Source organism: Antedon mediterranea, chromosome 10 (genome assembly GCF_964355755.1).
Source record: "Antedon mediterranea chromosome 10, ecAntMedi1.1, whole genome shotgun sequence".
Classification (NCBI taxonomy): domain Eukaryota; kingdom Metazoa; phylum Echinodermata; class Crinoidea; order Comatulida; family Antedonidae; genus Antedon; species Antedon mediterranea.
In genome coordinates, this window is record NC_092679.1 from 16,216,890 (window position 1) to 16,240,989 (window position 24,100).

Sequence of the window (24,100 nt, forward strand, 5' to 3'; positions counted from 1 at the left end):
TATACTTGGTCACTTCCTGGGCTTTTATTATTTTTTAAGCATTTCGCTGCTTTGGCAACTTCATCACTTGTAAAGGGAGACTTCATTTCAATAGGTTTAATGTTTTCGTTTGTAGGTTTTTCTTGTGATTTGTGATAGACGTTTTCAAAGAAATTGCTAATTATTTCTACCTGCTCTTCTTCGTTTGTTGTTATACCGAACATATATGGGATATAAAAACTGGCTACGGATTTCTTAGATTTTAGCTGAATTTGTACTACTGCAAATACATACAAGTTTAAAGCTCTGTCTACACTATCAAACTTTATGACAAAAATGTAATGTGCCCATATATGGACATGATGATGTCATATCACTACCATATTTAGGCATATCATTACCATATATGGGCACATAAAGAATGTTCTCAATTTTGAACTGCAAATGTTGAAAGGTTGGGGTGTTACTGCATTGTAAAATGGGAACTTGGAGCTGGTGGTTGAAATTCTCTGTTACTAATTCAAAAATCATTCTGAACACTCCCTCTCAAGGACTTCTTATACGACTTTAGGGAGCTTTTTTTCGGAACGGTAGACGAAAATCGACTAAATAATACTTCTTTTTTGTGCGTGTACACATAATATTGCCGTCTCTGTCTATTCTTTGTCTTAAAGCGAAACCTCACTAATGTTTATATTGCTACTTTTGTGTATCTCGGGACAGTGATTTAACGCATTCTATTTACAATCCTTGTAAATATGCCTATAGTGATAATAAAATGATAATTAAATGTTATTAAAACAGAAGAACTTTACGAATGATATTTTAAAGAAAGAATAAATAGAATTAAATTTGTGTTTTTTAAAATTGTTTGCAGATATTCAATACAGGCGTCTCCAATCAAGCACAACATGGCTTTTCATCAAACTTTGCATCTAGTGGTCAAAGTAATCCAATGGTCAGCCAAGGATTAAGCTCTCCGTTTTATGGTCAAGCCATTCCAAACTCTTTATCAGGATTTACTGATGGTTCGACAACTTCAGACGCAAGTTTGACTTTGATGGATCGACTAGAGCTCACTCGTGACATTTGGTACCAGCCGAATCGTCCAAAGGCTGAAGCAATAAAAGCGTTACAGTTAGCACCTTTAGGGGTAAGTTGCCTATTTAATTACTCTGTTTTAAAATATTGTAGAAAATATTATTTTATCTTTTCCATCTCATAAAAGAAAAAAAATAAAGTATTAATTTAATTTGGTCTTAATCATATAATACATTATTGGAAGATTTGAATATGGTTTTGTAGGAAACCAAACAACTGTAATAGCACCATGAAAGTACTACTGTAGAAAAGATGCGATGCAATGCGAGATTCGAACCAGTGCCATCACTGTCCATATTGTCAAGCTGATGGACCAGAATAATGCTGCAAAATTATGTGTTTGTTACAACTAAATATAGATTATAGATATTTTAAATGATATTGTTTTTATTCATTTTGTTTAGAGTTTTATAGTTCGTGGTTCAAAGGTCAAAGGTCAATTATCTCTGCTAGTTCACCAGAATTCCGAGAAGAGTGGTTTCTATATTGAAAATTATCCCGTGAGATTACATCCAGATAACAGTAAGGACACATTTACATGCTGTTTTACTAGACTCACAAATTAGAACGGAGTTCAACTGAAAGTCAAGCATTCACACTATATAAGTATGGGAAATGAAAGTGATGCTTTGCTGTAGTGGTTAACCAGAAATTGGCATTAGTGTTTCTGCCATGGATTGCACTCAATTTGATTGCCATTTAATAGTAAAGTTAAATTTCATTTTGACATTTAATGAAAATTGCCTAGATAGTTTTACAACTCAAAAGTGAGTACAGGAACTCAGAAATTCTGAAACTCATATTAGAACCCCTATTAAGGGGACACCTTAGCCTCCATGTTAGATTCATGAGGAACAGTTGCTTAATAATTAGTTGTGTCCCCTGAATAGTTATTTTTTTATACTGGGGGATCCTTTAGTCAATGACTGGTCTTCCAGAGGGCCCAGTTATGATCAGTGGCTGTGAGTGAACTAGTACACCCAGGGTAACTCCCTTCTCGTCTTGAAAGGTGTACTAGAAAAAAAAGAGAAAAAAAGTGCACTTGAACTAGAAGTGTACACTAGATCTATGGTTTATAGTCTTTATCCGAGAAGACTCGTTCTTCCACAAGAACCATGGACCGAGTGAACCTTGAACCCTTTACCGATGTTATGGCTAGGTAATACGGCTCATCCACTCCCTCGCTAAAAGAGATCTCTCCAGGGTGAGACAAATCAATTTTTGAACCCTTTTGGATTTGTATGCCTGATTTTTAGAGAATTTCTTATTTACACTACAGAGTCGGGAGACATGATTGACTGCACACATTTCTCCTTTTCAATATCACCTTATCTACTTGTATATTATTTTCATTTTAGAAGTAGTGTTGGTAAAATCAGAGCAAGAATATGAATCTATTACGCAACTTGTGGTACAACACATGACAACCGCAGGATGTTTACCAGTAGTTCTAAGATTGCCCTCTCCAGTTATGGCAGCAAACAACTCGGAAGACCTGAAACATTTAACCTTTGAAGGTACAAGTGGATTTTATGATACGATTGTATTTGGGATATAAATGGTAGTTTATGTTTAAAACTTGAGGCTAAACCAAAATAAATATGCACAGGCACCAAAGCCTAGTGCAAGTGTTACAGTTTCATATTTTGTTTTTCGCATTATCATAAAGAAAACATATACATTTTCTTTTAAAAAAAGGGACAGGAAATGCCTCTTATAATGGTAGGTGGAAGTTAATATCGTCTGTGTATTGCTCATCCTAAACATTTACTTTAAAAATTTCTGTGGGTTTTAAACAATCACTAATTAAATTATTTATCCTCATCTTTTCATGCGTTTGCTTTGTGTTTTATGATAAAGTGGATTTGTGTAAAATATTGTATATATAAAGGTTAAGGGCATGTTTTTACACCTTACATTTAATGTTGTTGACTGCATGTACTAAGCCATAGAACAGTTGTTTTTACACCTTTTGCATTTGGAGTTAAACCTAACATGTAGAGGCCTGATTAACAAACACTACTTCATATGGTAAATCATAGATGACATGCTTTCATTTTAAATGCATGTTTTCTCTCCAATTACTCTCATCATAAGCCATTGGGACTTAAATTTAGCTTTCTGCTTATTTTATTTGTATCTTTGTTGCGATCCAGCCACTGATACTCACGGCAATGTCATTGTTTTCAGTTTGGATTTGTATGCAAACAGTCAATTCAATGCATGGTTTATATTTTAATATAAAATATCTCAAATTGATTTTTTGTTGTTGACATTTTATTAATTTAACTTTTGAATGTTTTTCAGGTGTTTGGAGAAACTCACAATCATTCCTTCAAGAAGATTCAAATCAGAATTTAAAAATACCTTGTCGAACAATGATGCGAGTACAGTCAACTCCACAAATTGATTATCATTATGATACTGATCGAAAGCTAAGTCTTCAACCAACAACCAATTTGATAGACCTGTCAAATCAAATGTCTATCAGGCGTAGCACAAGTTACAGTGAAAACACAAATCCATTCGTTAACGTTCAACAAACTACCGATACAGTAGCACAGACTTCCGATTTTACGCATCAAAGTAAACAATTACATTTTAGACCAAACAGTGATAATTTTTTTTATGCTCCCCCGAATGCAAATCGGGACTCGTCACAATCACTGAATCTGCCATTTCCAAGTATTCCAGTCTGTTCCACGCAATCTTCTGAGCGAGATTCAGGGTTACCAGACCATGAAATGCAGCGATTGTCTGTGTCGACAGATGCACCATATTTTGATCCCCGGGACTCTGGATTCGGGCCGGAGGTTATCCTACCAAGTGTAGCTAGTAAGAAATCTGTAGAGCCAAACAATGAAGAAAGTATCACAAGCAGAAAGAGGGAAAAGTCGCTTCTTAAACAACCTTCTCTTGACTCCCTAGATGAGAGTTCTGCCTCCTCTGGTGAGAGGTTCTCCTTGATAAGTACATCGTCCAATGAAGATGGTGCTAAATACAGTAGTAGTAAGCCAACAGTGTCGGACAAACCAGCTAAAACACACAAGTTTTCAAAAAGAAGAAGTATACAAAAAATAATAAGTAAGTATGTCTTTTATTAATATGATAGTTCTAGACTAAACTAACCACATGCTGTATTGGAACAGTTTTTTAAACCAATCTAAAATTTATGTATTAGAAGTTTAACATTCTTGTTTTTACTAATATCTCTTATTTTGGCCAGAATTTTAAATAATATGTTGCTTGCTGCTTTTTGCCAAGTGTTTTTTTCTCAGAAAGTGAGCTTGATTTTTTAAACATTTTTCTTTCAGATATTTCTAAAAGAAAAATCAAACGGGAATGGAAAAGTAGAAGAAAAGATCATAGTGATGACAAAGTAGATGGAGATGCTGCAGAAGAAGCTGCAGAATGTATAGAAAAGACAATTCTCAGGTAAAATATATACAGAATGAATTGACTGTGTCGACACCAGTGGCAGGGAAAAGAAAGATATTCCTATTATATATCCACACCAAAAAAAGTTTCAGCGTATATATCCTGGGAAAAGCCACCATTTTAGATTTCCAAGAGAATGTGCAAAATCTCAAAATTGGACAGTATTGAAATATCAGAAAATTTCCCCTTTTTAGTCACATGTACATTTACAAAAAACAGGAGATATTTATGTTTTATAATTACTGTACATGACATGCTATTTACAGGAGATCTCATGAAAGTGGAACATTCTTGAAGGAAACTATTGATGCATTTATTGAGAGTAAGAAAAAGAAAACGGAGGAGAAACCAGAAAAGATGATGCATAGCATAAGAGGATTAATAGGAGGAATCAAACGAAACCTTGTTACAATGCAAAATGATCCTGTTATTAAGGAAGTTGTACAACAAAATTCACATAAGGTAGTATTTTAATTTGATGTCAAAATTGTCTAGGATTCTTCAGAATTGCATTGGAGTCTTCAGAATTGTCTCTGAGTCTTCAGAATTGTCTCTGAGTCTTCAGAATTACCTAAGAGTCTTCAGAATTACCTAAGAGTCTTTTGCCTAAAAGTCTTCAGAATTTCCTAAGAGTCTTCAGAATTTTCTAAGAGTCTTCAGAATTGCCCAAGAGTCTTCAAAATTGCATAGGAGTCTTAAGAATTGTCTGAGAGTCTTAAGAATTGTCTGGAGTCTTCAGAATTGTATTGAGATTCTTCAGAATTGTATTGAGATTCTTCTGAAATGTTTTGGAGTATTCTGAAATGTATTGGGAGTTTAGGAAATGTATTGGGAGTTATCGAAATGTATTGGAAGTCTTCTTAAATGTATTGGGAGTCTTTGGAAATGTATTGGAAGTCTTCTTAAATGTATTGGGAGTCTTTGGAAATGTATTGGGAGTCTTCTGAAATGTATTGGGAGTCTTCTGAAATGTATTGGGAGTCTTCTGAAATGTATTGGGAGTCTTCTTAAATATATTGGGAGTCTTCTTAAATATATTGGGAGTCTTTGGAAATGTATTGGGAGTCTTATGAAATGTATTGGGAGTCTTCTGAAATGTATTGGGAGTCTCCTGAAATGTATTGGGAGTCTTTGGAAAAGTATTTGGGTTTTTAAAATATCTAGAAATCTTCCAACTTTAGAGTCTTCTGAATGAATACAATGTAGTCTTCACAATTGTCTGGGAGTCTTTGGGATTGTATGTGAATCTTCAGAATTATATTGAAGTCTTCAAAATTGTCTGGGAGACATCAGAATTGTTTAGTGGTTTTCATAATTGTCTGGTAATCTTCAAAATTGTCTGGGAGTCTTCAGAATTGTCTGGAAGTCTTCAGAATTAATTAATTGTTGTCTTCTTCAAAATTTTCTGGGATTCAGAATTGTATTTAGTCTTCAAATTTATTTGTCTTTTATCTCTCAGTGCCATTCAGGCATATTTATATATAATGACATAACATTTAGATTTAAAAAAAATTTTATTTATTTTTTCAGTTGAATCAGGAAGTTGAAGAAATTATAGAGGCTGCCCTTTACCAACGCATTCTAATCCCTTTAAAGGAAACAATTTATGCAAATTATCACTATGAATATAAGAAGTGAGTAAACCATGGTCGTTGCATAGTCAAATAATATTATATATCACCAATTAGTTGATACTTTTCATTTTATTGGAAGAATTATTGTCACATGATAGTGTATGAGTAAACTGGTAAAAATATTTTTCCATTGAATTTTTTATTTAATACTGGTGAAAATGACTAAAACATGCAAATTTCACTTTTAGAAATGGTTCAATTGCATTGATAGAAGACAAGATGGCGGTAGCAAGGTTACAGACAAAAGAGCAGTTGGGAATTAGTGTAAGTACTACATTCTAATAACTCTGAATTCTTAGGACAAAGAACAGGCCTCTCACTGCATGGTGTACTTTTTTTGCGAGTGAATTTGGGTCTGAGCTATAACATCGGCAAGGGTTCGAAGTTCATCCCTCCACGGTTCTAGTAATAGAACAAGTGCGATGTATTAGCACACACACCCACTCATGACTAAGCCAGTCATTGATTGAAGGGTTTACCCAGTATAAAGAAATAATAGATAAATATGGATTTTTTGTTTACAGGCAAATGTTTTGCCACCGAACGAAGATCAAATGAAAATCATAAAAGAATGTTTTGGCAGTTTACGAAATGCGTACTCGCCTTACGATAAGATGGACCTAATCTTGAAAGCTGTGACACATATCTACGACTTTGTTGGTGATAACGAACATGGAAGAGCTGTGCAATCGATGGGTGCTGATGGTAAGTCAGAGTAGTGGTGGGGATATAGCAAAAGCATCTATGATCATTTGAACTACATCACCATTTGTTGATTTTTCAAAACCTTGGGACCTGGTCTGTGACCACTCTAAGGCTCTGTTTACACTATAGATGTGATGTGCCAATATAATAAATAATAAAGGTGAGTCCCGTATTCATTCTGAACGTAGGGGGAATGAGCTGTTAGGAGCTCATTGTACTAAGCCTCAGCATTATGTGGTAGGGTGGCCAGTTCCTTTCCACGCCGCCTTTTTTCTCCCTAGTATTTTCAACCAGGTACTCATTTACAGCTGAGTGGACTGGGAGTTGTCGGGAATTGAACCCGGGTCTATCTGTATGACAGTCCTAACCACTCCAATATATGGACATGATTTTGTTGTCAAAGTAGTTTGATCCAGATACATATCTGTACAAACACTCTCTTTATTTCTCATGTTATAGATACAATAGTGTTATATGATCTTGGAGTAAAATCAGTGAAAAAAAACAACTGTGATTATAGATTGTCCAATCAGCAATAAATTAAATCTCAATAAAATTCTAGAAAGTAGGAAGTAAACAATATGTATTTGTTTTTTCAGAATTTCTTCCCATGTTAATTTATACCTTAGTGCAATGTAACATTACAACTATAGAGATTGAGACAGATTATATATGGAGTCTGTTAGATTCAACTGCCTTTACAGGAGAACCAGCTTACTATTTAACAACATTAACAAGTGCAGGTATGTCAATCTGTTTACAACAATTAGATTTATTTCAATTTAGGTGGTCTAGATGACTGATCTATCCACCTCTTTTTGAATCCGCCTTAGTTTTGACTAAGCACTGAATCAGTCCTTTGTTTTTAAGGAGCGCGTTTGCTCTCCTCTGCGCTCTCTACCTAACTTTAAGGAAATCATGCTCCTTAAATCTCATCTCGCACCAAAAAGGGGATTTCCCGGTGAGTTTACTTTATCACCTCTAAGTATATCCAGTGTGGTGTCAGAGAAACGCCTCCTTTACATCAATCACATGAACAAGTCCCAACCAATTGTTTCTTTTATGGAATTGGGTAATGTTTGAAAAATCTCTAGGATTCTTTATTAGGAGAATTTGAGGAGAGCAAATTAGGGCTCTCCTTCTTTTTACTAAGGGATTACTGAATATTGACTTGACAACTTTATATGTTTCAGTTCATGTTTTGAAGAATGTGGAGTTTGAAGATGTCATAGAAGAAGATGATAATAAAGACACAGATACACAGGATGATGTTGACCTAGAAGATTTTAGTTTTACCCATCGTTCTTCCAGTGTCAGTGGTACCAAAGGATTTCTAGAGGTTTTTGTGACCGTGTCATCGGGAGAATTTCAAGAGAAAATGCTCCCTCTTTGGCCCGGAATGACTACTAAACAGATTTGTAAGCACTATAAAGGCTGCTACACACTAAGACGATAATTATCGACGATAACAATTTAAAACATACATTTTTCATACACACATAAAAAAAGAAGAAATTATAAAAGTGTTCATACTATAAATAGAACTATATAATAATCAGAAGTACTTGATAAATCAATTTCATTTAACCCTAACCTTAACTTTTTTGTTCTTATAGGTCGTAACTTAACTCTGAAAAATCATATAGAAGAAAAGGAATGGGAAAATTTTGGACTCTTCAAATTAGAAAGAAATAAGGAAGGACAAGTCAAAAAAGGTAAGTATGAAATTTGGCATAAACCAATGCTAAAATAATTTACTTTTTTACTTGTAAATTGACACTCTTTAAGTAAAGCTATGAGCTCCTCAATTTCGTGGATAAAAAAAAAATCAAAAAAGTGGATACACAATTTCAAGTGATTTCCATGAGCATTTGTGAGCTGCTATGTAAAATGTATACTATGAAAATAACACATTTTGTAGAAAGTTCAATTTTTTTATTGAATGCACAAAATGATTGTCTGTTATCTTAAAAACAGTGTTGATTCTGAGGATTGACAAATGCTTCAAATTTGGAAGATCTGTTTATATGTTGATTATGTTTCACAGTTGGCTCTGAAATTAAACTTCACTAAATAGTCATTTGCGAATTTCAGAAGTCCAAAGTTGGAAAGAATTATAAGGGGCGCTTTATACGCTAATGAGCAATTCAACGTTTTGTTGGCGCTTCAACTCCTAATAGTAAACAATGGTTATGCCATGCAATTTCCACAAATAATAGAGGGCGCTATAATTAAATATAGGGTGCTATATAAGCTTAAATGAGCTATTAAAAATTTAATGGCGCATCATCTCCTAATGGTAAACAGTGGTTATGCCAAGCAATTTCCAGGCAAAAGGAAAATGTCTCCTATTCAATATATGTCTTATTCACTTGCCCAGTGTTTCACTGATATTTCCCTGTTATAATTAACAATAACATAATAATAGTCCCTTTCACATTTATCTAATTGATATTTGCACAGAAACACTGCTTCATGATAATGAGTGTCCGCAAAGAGTTAAAGACGAGATGACCCATTCAGGAATTCTGTGCGACTTTGGCTTTAAGCACAAATACTACCGTGTTGATTGGCCGTTAAATACTAAATTAGCAGCTGAACTCAAATCTGATGAAAGTGAAGATGAATCAGAAGCGTAATGTCAATGTAGATGTGACAGAAAATTGTTGAAAGGCTTTAAATACAGAACACCAGAGTAAAACTAAAATGATCACAAGACTTTAATAGTGAAAATGAAGGAGCATCTGACTATTTTAAATGTCAGGTGTTTTTTATTATAACGATGGACAGGAATTTCATATCTTTTTTTACATACAAACCACCAGATTAATTCTAAATTGATGGCAGGACTCCAGAGTCTTCTGTTAATGGGAAAAATGAAAGAGTATCTGACTCTTTGAATGTCAGGTTGTTTTTTTTATAGCGATGGACAGGACTTTCACATTTTTTTACATACAAACCACCAGGTTAAGTGATGGCAGGACTCTACAGTCTTCTGTTAATCGTGAAAATGAAAGAGTATTTGAATTATTATATATCGATGGACAGGAATTTCTTTAATGTTTCTTTAAATTCAGAACACCAGAAATAATCTGTGATTCAAAGTTTTCTGAATAGGAGAATATCTCACTATCTTTGAGTTTCAGAATAGCAGTAATATTGTAAATGAGAGAGTATCTGACTGATTTGATTGTCAGAGATTTTTTCAAGTCATGGACAGGATTCTGAAGTGCTTCTTTAAATACAGAACACCAGTGTTAACTGTGATGGCATCCTCTGTTAATAGTGAAAATGAGAGTATCTCACTAATTTAAGTGTTTGAGTCCTTTATAAAACTGATGAAAACACAATACTAGAGCATGTCAATTTAAAGTTCTTTAAAAACAAGTGATGGAGAGGACTCCAAAGTCTATCTTAAATACAGAACACCAGAGTTTATGGCAGGACTCACAAGGAGTCTTCTAATAGTGAAAATAAGAGTATATCAATGTAAGTCACAACAGTGATTGAGAGGACTCCGAAGTCTCTCTTAAATACAGGACCAGTGATGGCAAGACTCCAGATTCATCTGTCAATAGTATAGTGAACTTGAAAGAATCTCACTAATCATGTCGGAGTTCTTAAACAAGTTAAAGTCTTTCTTTAAATACAGAACATCAGAGTAAAACTAATGTGAAATCAATATTCATTGATTCTTAGTTTAATAGTAAACATGAGAATATCTCAGTCTGTGGTGACCGTGAAATTAAAGAAGATTTTCCAGGAAATGATCTCTTTTGCTGCTAAAAATGTCTATAGTGTTTATATTGCTCATCTTGAATTATATATTTAATAAGAATTTAAGTATATTATTTTGTGAAATGCTGGCGTTTCTTTATATTATTTTATTATATACAGTATATATATATTATTTGTACAAAATACTTACCAGGTGACTAATTATGTATAAAGAATTGTGCTCATTTTAAATATTTATAAACGAATAATCCATCCAAATAAGATGAAAATGAACTAATAAACTTGATAGTCCAGTCAAAAATCACCCTCACCATGGTATAAGAACGTACCCTAATAAAATTTCATCCGTAGGTTCTATGTATATAGGTAATAACATTTCTTGATGTTGCGTCTTGCAAAACTTGGGATTTTACGAGAAAATTAGACTTTTATACCCAATTTATAACCGCCTCATGTCGTATTATTGTGTACAGCGAATTCGACGAAGCGTGACTAAAATTACGAGACGCCGTTAGCGCCCATTGAAAAATACATTAACAAAGCTAAAAACCTACAAAATTAATAGTTTATACAATAATTTAAATATAGTTTACAATAAATTGTATAATAAAATACATAACATATAAAGAAAACCCAAGTATAATCTCAAATATTTACAGATATGTGTTTAAAAATGTACAAATCAAAATGGCCTTCCATAAAATAAAGTGCGCCCTCACTCGTCATACTTTTATCGGACTTGTATGGATGGTTATACTGTACAGTACAAGGCATTAATATATGAAACACGATGCGGTTTGTTAGTTATTGCCTCTGCAAGAGGCAGAATATTATATTTTCACAAATATATTTCTAATTTTTATCATGGAAAAAAAGAATTGTATATATTTAAACACATTACAACCTCCAGTATACCATCATGATGGATTAAGTGTATATTTGTATATCTGCTGAAGCGTAATGATCTACTAGTTTTGCTGGTTTTATTTTTAGACATTCTTTTTTTTTCACAGCATTACTTGCGTGGATATCACAATGCATTGCATATTTTGAACTATCATTCGCGATTATGATCTTAATTAGTGTAAGAACCAATCATTTAAGGATAATCCATTTCGTGTAGGCCTATACGAAAGATACTAGGATAGGATAAGATAAGTAGCCCTACTTTCACTTTCCAACAATTATTAAGAGCGTATCAAAGGGGCTGGTTGGCATTCGTCTGAATCAACATTTATCATTTTTCCCTTTCACCCGCCGATGCCCCCACTGCCAATGGGTAGGAGGAGCCGGTTTGATCCTCTCTGAATCCGTCTGGCCTTCACATCGTACCGATGTGTGAAGTTTGAGCCAATAAACGTCATTCATGACGATTCTTTAAGTTCGAAGTCGTCTTCCAGAATTCAAAGCATTCTAAATTTAAAGTATTTTCCCGTTTTTCCACCGTTCACATTTCACTAAATAAAAGAAAGTGAGAATGTTGGAGTGTGATTCGCGAGAAACGACATACTGTATTACCCAATTCTTCCAATTTTTTTAAGACGTGACGTATATTAAATACTTTCTAATATAAAGTGTTTTGGTTGAGAGTAGTCCTACAATTATTATTGGACATTTTATACACAAAAGCATGTCATAAACGATCGGTTCACCTCCACGGCCTGAAAGTTCTCACTTGGGACAAAAAAGTAAAGTCCAGAACAAAAGTTTTATATGCATTTATTTCAAATATTGTTATCCGCCGAGTCCGACGCATTTTAATGCATTTAAATAAAATTTAAAAAGCTTGGGAGAACACAGTAGTTTAATTTGTTGGCTTATTCAAATGCTTATAAATGACGTTTAAAAGATGTAGGCTATTTTTCCCAAAAGTGAAGATGAACATTAATTAATTAATTAAATGTAAAAGAATAACACAGTTATCCGTCAGAAGTCTTCGAACAGAAAGAACCTTCGGTGGCAGGATTACATTTTCTAAAACACGAAATTGTCTCACACATCATACGATATGGATGCCAATAAACAATTCAAAGAAAATTAAACAAAACTAACAATCACAAGGATTCTTTGTTGCGGATAACCAATGAGAAAATATTTCAGAGTACTTTATTAATTTAAATCTTTATTATATCGTATACGCGAAATGGACTGTCATTTAAAAATGATTCTTACTCAAATTAATATTGACTATAATCGCGAATAAACAAATGCATTGTGATATCCACGCAAGTAATGCTGTGAAAAAAAGAATGTCCAGAATATAACCAGATAACTAGAAGATCATTACGCTATAGCATATACAATACGGCGCTTCACTTAATCCATCATGATGGTAGACTGGAGGTTGTAATGTGTTTAAATATATACAATTCTTTTTTTCCATGATAAAAACTAGAAATATATTTGTGAAAATATAATATTCTGCCTCTTGCAGAGGCAATAACTAACAAACCGCATCGGGTTTCGTATTATTAATGCCTTGTATAACCATCATCCATACAAGTCCGATAAAAGTATGACGAGTGAGGGCGCACTTTATTTTATGGAAGGCCATTTTGATTTGTACATTTTTAAACACATATCTGTAAATATTTGAGATTATACTTGAGTTTTCTTTATATGTTATGTATTTTATTATACAATTTATTGTAAACTATATTTAAATTATTGTATAAACTATTAATTTTGTAGGTTTTTAGCTTTGTTAATGCATTTTTCAACGGGCGCAAACGGCGTCTCGTAATTTCAGTCACGCTTCGTCGCATTCGCTGTACACAATAATACGACATGAGGTAGTTATAAATTGGGTATAAAAGTCAAATTTTCTCGTAAAATCCCAAGTTTTGCAAGACGCAACATCTAGAAATGTTATTACCTATATACATAGAACCTACGGATGAAATTTTATTAGGGTACGTTCTTATACCATGGTGAGGGTGATTTTTGACTGGACTATGATATTTTGCCACATTTTTAACATTTATGTAAAAGATCCAATCCATCATGTATTTATGATTATAAAAAAAGAAAATTGGAATACTAAAAAAAATGGAAGCTATAAATGAATTTTTTAGATCCATGATAATCCTTTTTACACTAGCAAACTTTTGTTTGCAAACTTTGATCCCCAGCTAACATAACCTTCTCAAGTTCTCTGAAAGTTTTGTTCCCACTAAGACACAAAGCAGGACGTAAGCAGAACGCTAGTAATTTGACCAATCTGAACACGTCCTTGCTTTGCGTCGTAGTGTGAACCAAGCTAGCTTAAACAGTTGTTTAGCGTCGTGATGTGGTTTCCCGATTAATCGTACGATCAAAACGGTACTGGGTATGATCAACTATCAACATGATCATACCCAGTACCGTTTGATCGTACGATTAATCGGGAAACTATCTTACGACAAAAAGTTGCTAGTGTAGACCAAAACTGTCCACAAAGAAAATAAGTTAGGTTAAAGTTTTGATTAAAGATCAAATTAATTTCTTTATAATTGTAGATGGCTGAATTAAATTAATTGAATTTTCTCTCAATTAAATATATAAACAGAATATTCACTATAGAGAGAAGTTAGAATTAAATAGTCTAGTATTATGTTAGATAAAGCAAGCGAAGTATTACAATACAATAATGTTAATATTTAATAAAACACTAATTTAATTACGAAACAATTAATTGTCAAGAACTAATTGGATTTTGGGGGTGGGGAATTAAGGGATATGGGGTGTTTATAAACATGCTTTGTTATTCTCATTCCATTGTTTTAATATGATTTAAAGTTGTACATTGTTTTTGTAATGTTAGTATTGGTGCAATGTTTAGATATATGACATTAGTACTTGATTATATGAATTAACTTGAAAATATGTATTTAAAAATGTCATATTATTTTGTATAATACAATATGATCTTTTTTATTACATGCCTATTTATTTCATCTGTTGTAGTATTTTGACGCGACGTGAGAAAAATAACTTACAATATAAAAAAAATAATATAATATGAGTAACATACCCATTAATCGTCCATAGCAATACCAAAGACTAGCTTCTAGCTAGATTTATTGGAACACTACACGCTCATATAATGATGTGTTAACACATCTGTGATCTTAGTTTTAAAACGGTTTTCAACTAATGAATTTATTTCGCGTGAATATAAAGTGTTCACTAATGCGCATGCGTAATAATATTTTGTGACATGGTAAAATTCGCAACCGATCACAACTCATTAATGTTCGATTCGTGCCAATGTATTTGTTAATGGAAAAGACATCACAGTCAAAAGTGGGCAGGTGAAACTGATTGTAAGGTTATTTATCTAAGAGCAGAGAAGGACAACCCTTATTCCAAACCGCGGCTGAAGTTTGTTGTTTGGGTGTGGAAATCTTGGACATACTGGTTAAAAGCCGGCTGGAAGAGTTCAATGCGGACCTACGAGTAAGAGTTGATGATAAGCAGATAAGAGCAGGCGGCTCATCGTAAAAAACAGAACTCGCTCAACACCCTTCCTCAAAACGGTTTATATGTGCGCTTAAAGTTGAGTTTTGGAAGTTAGAACACTGGTTCCGTGGTTGGTATAGAAGTATGGAGGTGGCAGAAGATTTTAGAAAGCGTCAGGTGGACATGTTTAAGAGACAAGATGGACAGAATCGGAGCCAAAAGGTGAAATAGATTGAAAGAAGGTGATGAATCTGCATGTGTGTGGGTACGATGGAGATGACCGAGAAAGAGGGAAAGAAATTAATATTGTAGTGATGGTACAAGATTATCAAGTAATGCTAAAAGAGAGCTGTTTCCCACCACAAATTGGCCGAGAAGAAGTGACGATATGACGATTCAGTAGATTTGTTAAGGGATGTAGGTGGTTATAGGAAGTCATGGTGGCTTTAGCATAGGTACACGAAATGGAGAATGACAAAGTTTTTTTAGTTGGGTTTTTAAAAAACAAATGAAAGACCAAAAATATGAAGCCGTAACATGATGGCAATGACCAACATGCTGAAATCCAATGGATGAACATGTGACTGAAGACGTCGAATTCAACCCATGGGCTGTAGGCTATGTGAGGAAAGATATACGATTCCAACAATTTCAGATTATGTGAGAAATGCAGTAGCATAACATAACAGATTTCCCCAACCCTACTCGAGGAATGGGTCCGTGCCAGATTTTATGGGGTCACAAATCAAGAATGAGATCATTTTAATTTTAAGTAGCAGTAATTGAAGAAAATGCAAATGGAGAAGATTGGAATAGTGAATAGCTTTTGTAGAAGTGGTAAAATCAGAATCGGGGCTGTTTTGGATATACTGTAAGTTCAACTGACCACGTAGAAGATTCACATTGGAATTCACAAAGCATGTTTGCGATTGGCGAAGGTGTAATGACGCCGAAACATGCAACATAAAAGAAGTCAAGAAGGCATTTTGAGAAGAGCTGAAAGGGCAATGATAAGTATAGTAGACCGTCTGGGAATACCGGGTGATGTATGAATAATACATAGTAGATAACATTACAACTATAATAGCAGTGAACTAGTATTTCCTACGTTAACGGCAATATCTTGTTGAAACACCGCACAGTGGGCAAGAATCAATTCAAAGTGTACCAAAACTCCATAATCGTCAATGTGGCAATCCAAACTTTTTAATATTGTATTAAGAAAGACAACTTAAATTATATAAATCCACTAATAATTTTATATTTGGTAAATTTTATTAGTGTTTTGTAACCATAGAAACTGGAACAAACCATGAAATTTCACTTAAAATGAACAAAAACAAACACATAGTTCTCTCAACAAAGAAAAGTGCACCAGCTTGTATTAGACGGAGAACCAGGGAACTGATGATGTCCTGAAGCGTTAAGCAAAATTGTCATTAAAATATGTTCTGAAGTTTGCAATATTCAACAGTTTAATATTGATTTTGTTTAGAACGATGCATGAGAAATACAGTTAGTTCTTAGCTGGGATGATGTTTCTGGCACATCTGTCATATCTAGTTCAGTTTCGTTACTAAACGAAAACGTTTGGTAAAGGCTTGTGATGACCACAGTAGCATCTTGTTTTTTTTCAAAAAATTTTCCAGATTTCGACCTTTTTATTTTTCAATAAAACTGGTTACTATAGCCATGGATTAAGGAATAGAAGGATATTCATCGACGGTAACATCAAACGATTTTCCAACGGGCTTGCCTATACTAAAGCACTGCTGCCAATCAAACAAACACGCTCATAACCGCGGCCCTCTATAGAACGCTGCGAATCAAATCGTAGCCATGTAGAAATCGTATGCGCAGTCTGATTGTTCTATTGACATGTCTGCGTTAATGATTAATTGACAACAACAATATATTTCTGAACAATGTTTTGTTTAATTTCATCACAATCGGATTACGAAAAGTTCACTTGCGACCGGTAATTTTAAGTAGTAATAATAATAAAATATGCAATTTTTATATTTGAATTATCATATTGGCCTGCCACCTCCTGTCATTAAAAATTGCGTTAATCTATAGAATATTAAATGATGCAATTAAATTGGGCATTTTTTTTTAAATTACCAAATTTTGAGCTTTTTATATAACTGGTTACTATAGCATAATTGACATGCGCAGAATCCATTATTCGACTCTGCGCACGTATATTATGCTATAGTAACCATTTATGTCTAAAAATAAAAGGGCTGAAAATTGGCCATTTTTCGAAAATTTCCCTGTACTGTAGTACAGGGATTTTTTCCAAAAATGGGCAAATTTCGACCTTTTTATTTTTCGATATAAATGGTTACTATATCATAATTGACATGCGCAGAACCCATTAATCGACTCTGCACATGTTTATTATGCTATAGTAACCATTTATGTCTAAAAATAATTTTCTACCATTTTATTTTTTGACATAACTGGTTGCTATAGCATAATTGACATGCGCAGAACCCATTATTCGACTCTGCGCATGTATAGTATGCTATAGTAACCATTTATGTCTAAAAAAAAAGGGTTGCAATTTGGCCATTTTTCTAAATTTTCCCTGTACTATAGTACAGGGATTTTTTCCAAAAATGGCAAAATTTCGACCTTTTTATTTTTCGATATAAATGGTTCCTATATCATAATTGACATGCGCAGAACCCATTAATCGACTGTGCGCATGTTTATTATGCTATAAAAATAATTTTCGACTATTTTATTTTTTGACATAACTGGTTACTATAGCATAATTGATATGCGCAGAACCCATCATTCGACTCTGCGCATGTATATTATGCTATAGTAACCATTTATGTCTAAATATAAAAGGGTTGAAAATTGGCAATTTTTCAAAATTTTCCCTTACTATAGTACAGGGATTTTTTCCCAAAATGGGCAAATTTTTACCTTTTTATTTTTCGATATAAATGGTTACTATATCATAATTGACATGCGCAGAACCCATTAATCGACTCTGCCCATGTTTATTATGCTATAGTAACTATTTATGTCTAAAAATAATTTTCGACCATTTTATTTTTTGACATAACTGGTTACTATAGCATAATTGATATGCGCAGAACCCATTATTCGACTCCGCGCATGTATATTATGCTATAGTAACCATTTATGTCTAAAAATAAAAGGGTTGAAAATTGGCCATTTTTCGAAAATTTACCTGTACTATAGTAAAGGAATTTTTTCAAAAAATGGGCAAATTTCGACCTTTTTATTTTCGATATAAATGGTTACTATATCATAATTGACATGCGCAGACCCCATTAATCGACTGTGCGCATGTTTATTATGCTATAGTAACCATTTATGTCTAAAAATAATTTTCGACTATTTTATTTTTTGACATAACTGTTTACTATAGCATAATTGACATGCGCAGAACCCATCATTCGACTCTGCGTAAGTATATTATGCTATAGTAACCATTTATTTCTAAAAATAAAAGGGTTGAAAATTGGCCATTTTTATAAATTTTCCCTGTACTATAGTACAGGGATTTTTTTCCAAAAACGGCCAAATTTCGACCTTTTTATTTTTCGATATAAATGGTTCCTATATCATAATTGACATGCGCAGAACCCATCATTCGACTCTGCGCAAGTATATTATGCTATAGTAACCATTTATTTCTAAAAATAAAAGGGTTGAAAATTGGCAATTTTTCTAAATTTTCCCTGTACTATAGTACCGGGATTTTTTCCAAAACGGCCAAATTTCGACCTTTTTATTTTTCGATATAAATGGTTCCTATATCATAATTGACATGCGCAGACCCCATTAATCGACTGTACGCATGTTTATTATGCTATAGTAACCATTTATGTCTAAAAATAAAAGGGTTGAAAATTGGCCATTTTTCGAAAATTTACTTGTACTATAGTAAAGGGATTTTTTCCAAAAACGGCCAAATTTCGACCTTTTTATTTTTCGATATAAATGGTTCATATATCATAATTGACATTCGCAGACCCATTAATCGACTGTACGCATGTTTATTATGCTATAGTAACCATTTATGTCTAAAAATAATTTTCGACTATTTTATTTTTTTACATAACTGGTTACTATAGCCTAATTGACATGCGCAGAACCCATCATTCGACTCTGCGCATGTATATTATGCTATTGTAACCATTAATGTCTAAAAATAAAAGGGCTGAAAATTGGCTATTTTTCGAAAATTTCCCTGTACTATAGTACAGGGATTTTTTCCAAAAATGGAAAAATTTCGACCTTTTTATTTTTCGATATAAATGGTTACTATATCATATTTGACATGCGCAGAACCCATTAATCGACTCTGCGCATGTTTATTATGCTATAGTAACCATTTATGTCTAAAAATAAAAGGGTTGAAAATTGGCCATTTTTCAAAAATTTACCTGTACTATAGTAAAGGGATTTTTTCCAAAAATGGGCAAATTTCGACCTTTTTATTTTCGATATAAATGGTTACTATATCATAAATGACATGCGCAGACCCCATTAATCGACTGTGCGCATGTTTATTATGCTATAGTAACCATTTATGTCTAAAAATAATTTTCGACTATTTTATTTTTTGACATAACTGGTTACTATAGCATAATTGACGTGCGCAGAACCCATCATTCGACTCTGCGCAAGTATATTATGCTATAGTAACCATTTATTTCTAAAAATAAAAGGGTTGAAAATTGGCCATTTTTCTAAATTTTCCTTGTACTATAGTACAGGGATTTTTTCCAAAATTGGGCAAATTTTTACCTTTTTATTTTTCGATATAAATGGTTACTATATCATAATTGACATGCGCAGAACCCATTAATCAACTCTGCGCAACTGTAACCATTAATGTCTAAAAATAAAAGGGCTAAAAAATGGCAATTTTTCGAAAATTTCCCTGTACTATAGTACAGGGATTTTTTCCAAAAATGGCCAAATTTCGACCTTTTTATTTTTCGATATAAATGGTTACTATATCATAATTGACATGCGCAGACCCCATTAATCGACTGTGCGCATGTTTATTATGCTATAGTAACCATTTATGTCTAAAAATAATTTTCGATTATTTAATTTTTTGACATAACTGGTTACTATAGCATAATTGACATGCGCAGAACCCATCATTCGACTCTGCGCAAGTATATTATGCTATAGTAACCATTTATTTCTAAAAATAAAAGGGTTGAAAATTGGCCATTTTTCTAAATTTTCCCTATAGTATAGTACAGCGATGTTTTAAAAAAATGGCCAAATTTTTACCTTTTTATTTTTCGATATAAATGGTTACTATATCATAATTGACATGCGCAGAACCCATTAATCAACTCTGCGCAACTGTAACCATTAATGTCTAAAAATAAAAGGGCTACAAAATTGCCATTTTTCGAAAATTTCCCTGTACTATAGTACAGGGATTTTTTCCAAAAATGGCCAAATTTTGACCTCTTTATTTTTCGATATAAATGGTTACTATATCATAATTGACATGCGCAGACCCCATTAATCGACTGTGCGCATGTTTATTATGCTATAGTAACCATTTATGTCTAAAAATAATTTTCGATTATTTAATTTTTTGACATAACTGGTTACTATAGCATAATTGACATGCGCAGAACCCATCATTCGACTCTGCGCAAGTATATTATGCTATAGTAACCATTTATTTCTAAAAATAAAAGGGTTGAAAATTGGCCATTTTTCTAAATTTTCCCTATAGTATAGTACAGCGATGTTTTCAAAAAATGGCCAAATTTTTACCTTTTTATTTTTCGATATAAATGGTTACTATATCATAATTGACATGCGCAGAACCCATTAATCGACTCTGCGCATGTTTATTATGCTATAGTAGCCATTTATGTCTAAAAATAATTTTCGACCATTTTATTTTTTGACATAACTGGTTACTATAGCATAATTGATATGCGCAGAACCCATTATTCGACTCTGCGCATGTATATTATGCTATAGTAACCATTTATGTCTAAAAATAAAAGGGTTGAAAATTGGCCATTTTTCGAAAATTTTCCCTATAGTATAGTACAGCGATGTTTTCAAAAAATGGCCAAATTTTTACCTTTTTATTTTTCGATATAAATGGTTACTATATCATAATTGACATGCGCAGACCCCATTAATCGACTGTGCGCATGTTTATTATGCTATAGTAACCATTTATGTCTACAAATAATTTTCGACTATTTTATTTTTTGACATAACTGGTTACTATAGCATAATTGATATGCGCAGAACCCATTATTCGACTCTGCGCATGTATATTATACAAATAATGAATGTTTATGAGTGCAATGGTACAAATAATGGCACGAGGTGAATGATGAAAGGTTATATCAACGAGGCAGAGCCGAGTTGATATAACCTTTCATCATTCACCAAGTGCCATTATTTGTACCATTACACGAATACAAAACATTCATTATTTGTTTTATATAACATCTAAATAACAAACAAAAATGTTTCAAAAAGTACTATTTAACGATCGTTGAATAGTGCGTACTATTGCACGCCATGTGACCCACATTCGTCCAATCAAATGACAGGAATTTATATAGGTGTTATATAATATGCTATAGTAACCATTTATGTCTAAAAATAAAAGGGTTGAAAATTGGCCATTTTTCGAAAATTTACCTGTACTATAGTACAGGGATTTTTTCCAAAAATGGGCAAATTTCGACCTTTTTATTTTTCGATATAAAATAATTGTTACTATATCATAAATGACATGCGCAGAACCCATTAATCGACTGTGCGCATGTTTATTATGCTATAGTAAACATTTATGTCTAAAAATAATTTTCGACCATTTTATTTTTTGACATAAGTGGTTACTATAGCATAATTGACATGCGCAGAACCCATTATTCGACTCTGCGCATGTATATTATACTATAGTAACCATTTATGTCTAAAAATAAAAGGGTTGAAAATTGGCCATTTTTCTAAATTTTTCCTGTACTATAGTACTGGGATTTTTTCCTAAAATAGCCAAATTTCGACCTTTTTATTTTTCGATATAAATGGTTCCTATATCATAATTGACATGCGCAGACCCCATTAATCGACTGTGCGCATGTTTATTATGCTATAGTAACCATTTATGTCTAAAAATAATTTTCGATTATTTTATTTTTTGACATAACTGGTTACTATAGCATAATTGATATGCGCAGAACCCATTATTCCACTCTGCGCATGTATATTATGCTATAGTAACCATTTATGTCTAAAAATAAAAGGGCTCAAAATTGGCCATTTTTCGAAAATTTCCCTGTACTATAGTACAGGGATTTTTTCCAAAAATGGCCAAATTTCGACCTTTTTATTTTTCGATATAAATGGTTACTATATCATAATTGACATGCGCAGACCCCATTAATCGACTGTGCGCATGTTTATTATGCTATAGTAACCATTTATGTCTAAAAATAATTTTCGACTATTTTATTTTTTGACATAACTGGTTACTATATCATAATTGACATGCGCAGACGCCATTAATCGACTCTGCGCATGTGTATTATGCTATAGTAACCATTTATGTCTAAAAACAAAAGGATTGAAAATTGGCCATTTTTCGAAAATTTCTCTGTATTCTACTCAGCGCATGTTTATTATGCTATAGTAACCATTTATGTCTAAAAATAAAAAGACCGAAAGTTTCCCACTACAGGGATTTTTTTTTTTAAATTGCTATAAATTTCGACCTTTTTATGTTTCGATAAAACTGGTTACTATAGCATTATTGACATGTGCAGAGTCGAATAATGGGTTCTGCGCATATCAACTATGCTATACTAACAAAAAAACTTGATATTTTTCGGGAAATCCATAGTACAGGGATTTTTAGTCACGTGGACGCGACTCTATAGTTCACTATGTCGGTCGGTCGGTCTTTCTGTCGGTCCGGTATCACTATGCGTTTTAGCACGCGACTTATGGCTGTTGGCCTTGTTTTTTTAAAAGGCCAAATTTCGAACCTATTATTTTTCGACATAACTGGTTAGTATATCAAAATTGACATGCGCAGATTCATAAAATAAATAGGATACGATTAAAATAAGTTAGAAGTTTACCACTGTGCGTTACTATAGCGCACAGTGATAGTGAATAGGATACGATAAAAATCGTTAAGAAATTTACCACTTTGCGCTACTATATCTATTTTGTTTGTAAATAGCGCACAGTGATGTGTTCTGCGCATGTCAATTATGATATAATAACCAATTATGTAAAAAAATGGAAAGGTTAAGGGATTTAAAAAAAAAAAATTTCGGAAAATTGTCAAATTTCTTCTGCGGTTATACTATTGTAACCCGGACCTTTTCTATTAGATAGAATCGTTTTAATTGCACTAGTCACTTCCTTCCTCAGTATATCCCATTCATTTTCTGTGCTTGGTATTTTTGGTATTATTATTTGCAGCCTTCTCATTTGTAGGGTTACTGTTGTTATATAGCTTATTGTCATTTTCTTTCCTTCTTTCTTTCACATCATTTAGCTCTGTCAAGACTTCACCATATTTACTCTTCAATGCCTACATTTGAATGTTTGAACGTCTTTTCTTGATTGTTGAATACCTCCTTGGTTTTAGCAGCTTGATGGTTTTGGTGCTGGTCCTGAAAAAGGGGAAACCATCAAATCTTCCAATTGGGTTTGGAGTTAAGTTGTAGCGTCATTTTGCTCTACGTGTTGTAGGCCCACCAAGGGAAAAAGTGGCGGGTTAATAGAGGCAGGGGCTTTAACCCTGGTGCTGCTTTGGCTTTCCATCATGGAACAGTTCAAAATTAGCTAGGCGGATTAGTCAGGTTAAATCTGTCCGTCACCAGTTGAACAAGTCAGCTGACTCACAACTCCTATCGCGTGAAGGTAGACAAGGACGTTTACCCATATCCTCACAAGTTGTTCCTTTCCTCACATTGCATTATGATATAGTAACCAATTATGTCGAAAAATAGAACGATCAAAATTTGGCAATTTAAAAAAAAATCCCTCTACTATTA

At 33.2% G+C, this 24,100-nt stretch overlaps 1 protein-coding gene across 3 annotated transcripts in view; it reads left to right on the forward strand.

Annotated features, from left to right (window-relative positions):
* Nucleotides 1–13,031, forward strand: part of LOC140060099 (uncharacterized) — a 34,946-nt gene extending 21,915 nt beyond the window's left edge. For 2 of the 3 annotated variants that reach the window (XM_072106168.1, XM_072106170.1), the window contains 14 exons: nucleotides 857–1,132; nucleotides 1,485–1,602; nucleotides 2,439–2,597; nucleotides 2,779–2,802; nucleotides 3,388–4,164; nucleotides 4,395–4,515; nucleotides 4,785–4,980; nucleotides 6,049–6,152; nucleotides 6,341–6,416; nucleotides 6,677–6,857; nucleotides 7,457–7,600; nucleotides 8,051–8,275; nucleotides 8,474–8,572; nucleotides 9,321–13,031. In XM_072106168.1, coding sequence (XP_071962269.1) covers nucleotides 857–1,132; nucleotides 1,485–1,602; nucleotides 2,439–2,597; nucleotides 2,779–2,802; nucleotides 3,388–4,164; nucleotides 4,395–4,515; nucleotides 4,785–4,980; nucleotides 6,049–6,152; nucleotides 6,341–6,416; nucleotides 6,677–6,857; nucleotides 7,457–7,600; nucleotides 8,051–8,275; nucleotides 8,474–8,572; nucleotides 9,321–9,496 — 2,676 coding nt within the window. In that variant the 3' untranslated portion in view covers nucleotides 9,497–13,031. The remainder of the gene's footprint in view (nucleotides 1–856; nucleotides 1,133–1,484; nucleotides 1,603–2,438; nucleotides 2,598–2,778; nucleotides 2,803–3,387; nucleotides 4,165–4,394; nucleotides 4,516–4,784; nucleotides 4,981–6,048; nucleotides 6,153–6,340; nucleotides 6,417–6,676; nucleotides 6,858–7,456; nucleotides 7,601–8,050; nucleotides 8,276–8,473; nucleotides 8,573–9,320) is intronic. The other variant, XM_072106169.1, reaches the window with a different exon arrangement.
* The last annotated feature ends 11,069 nt before the right edge of the window (nucleotides 13,032–24,100 follow it).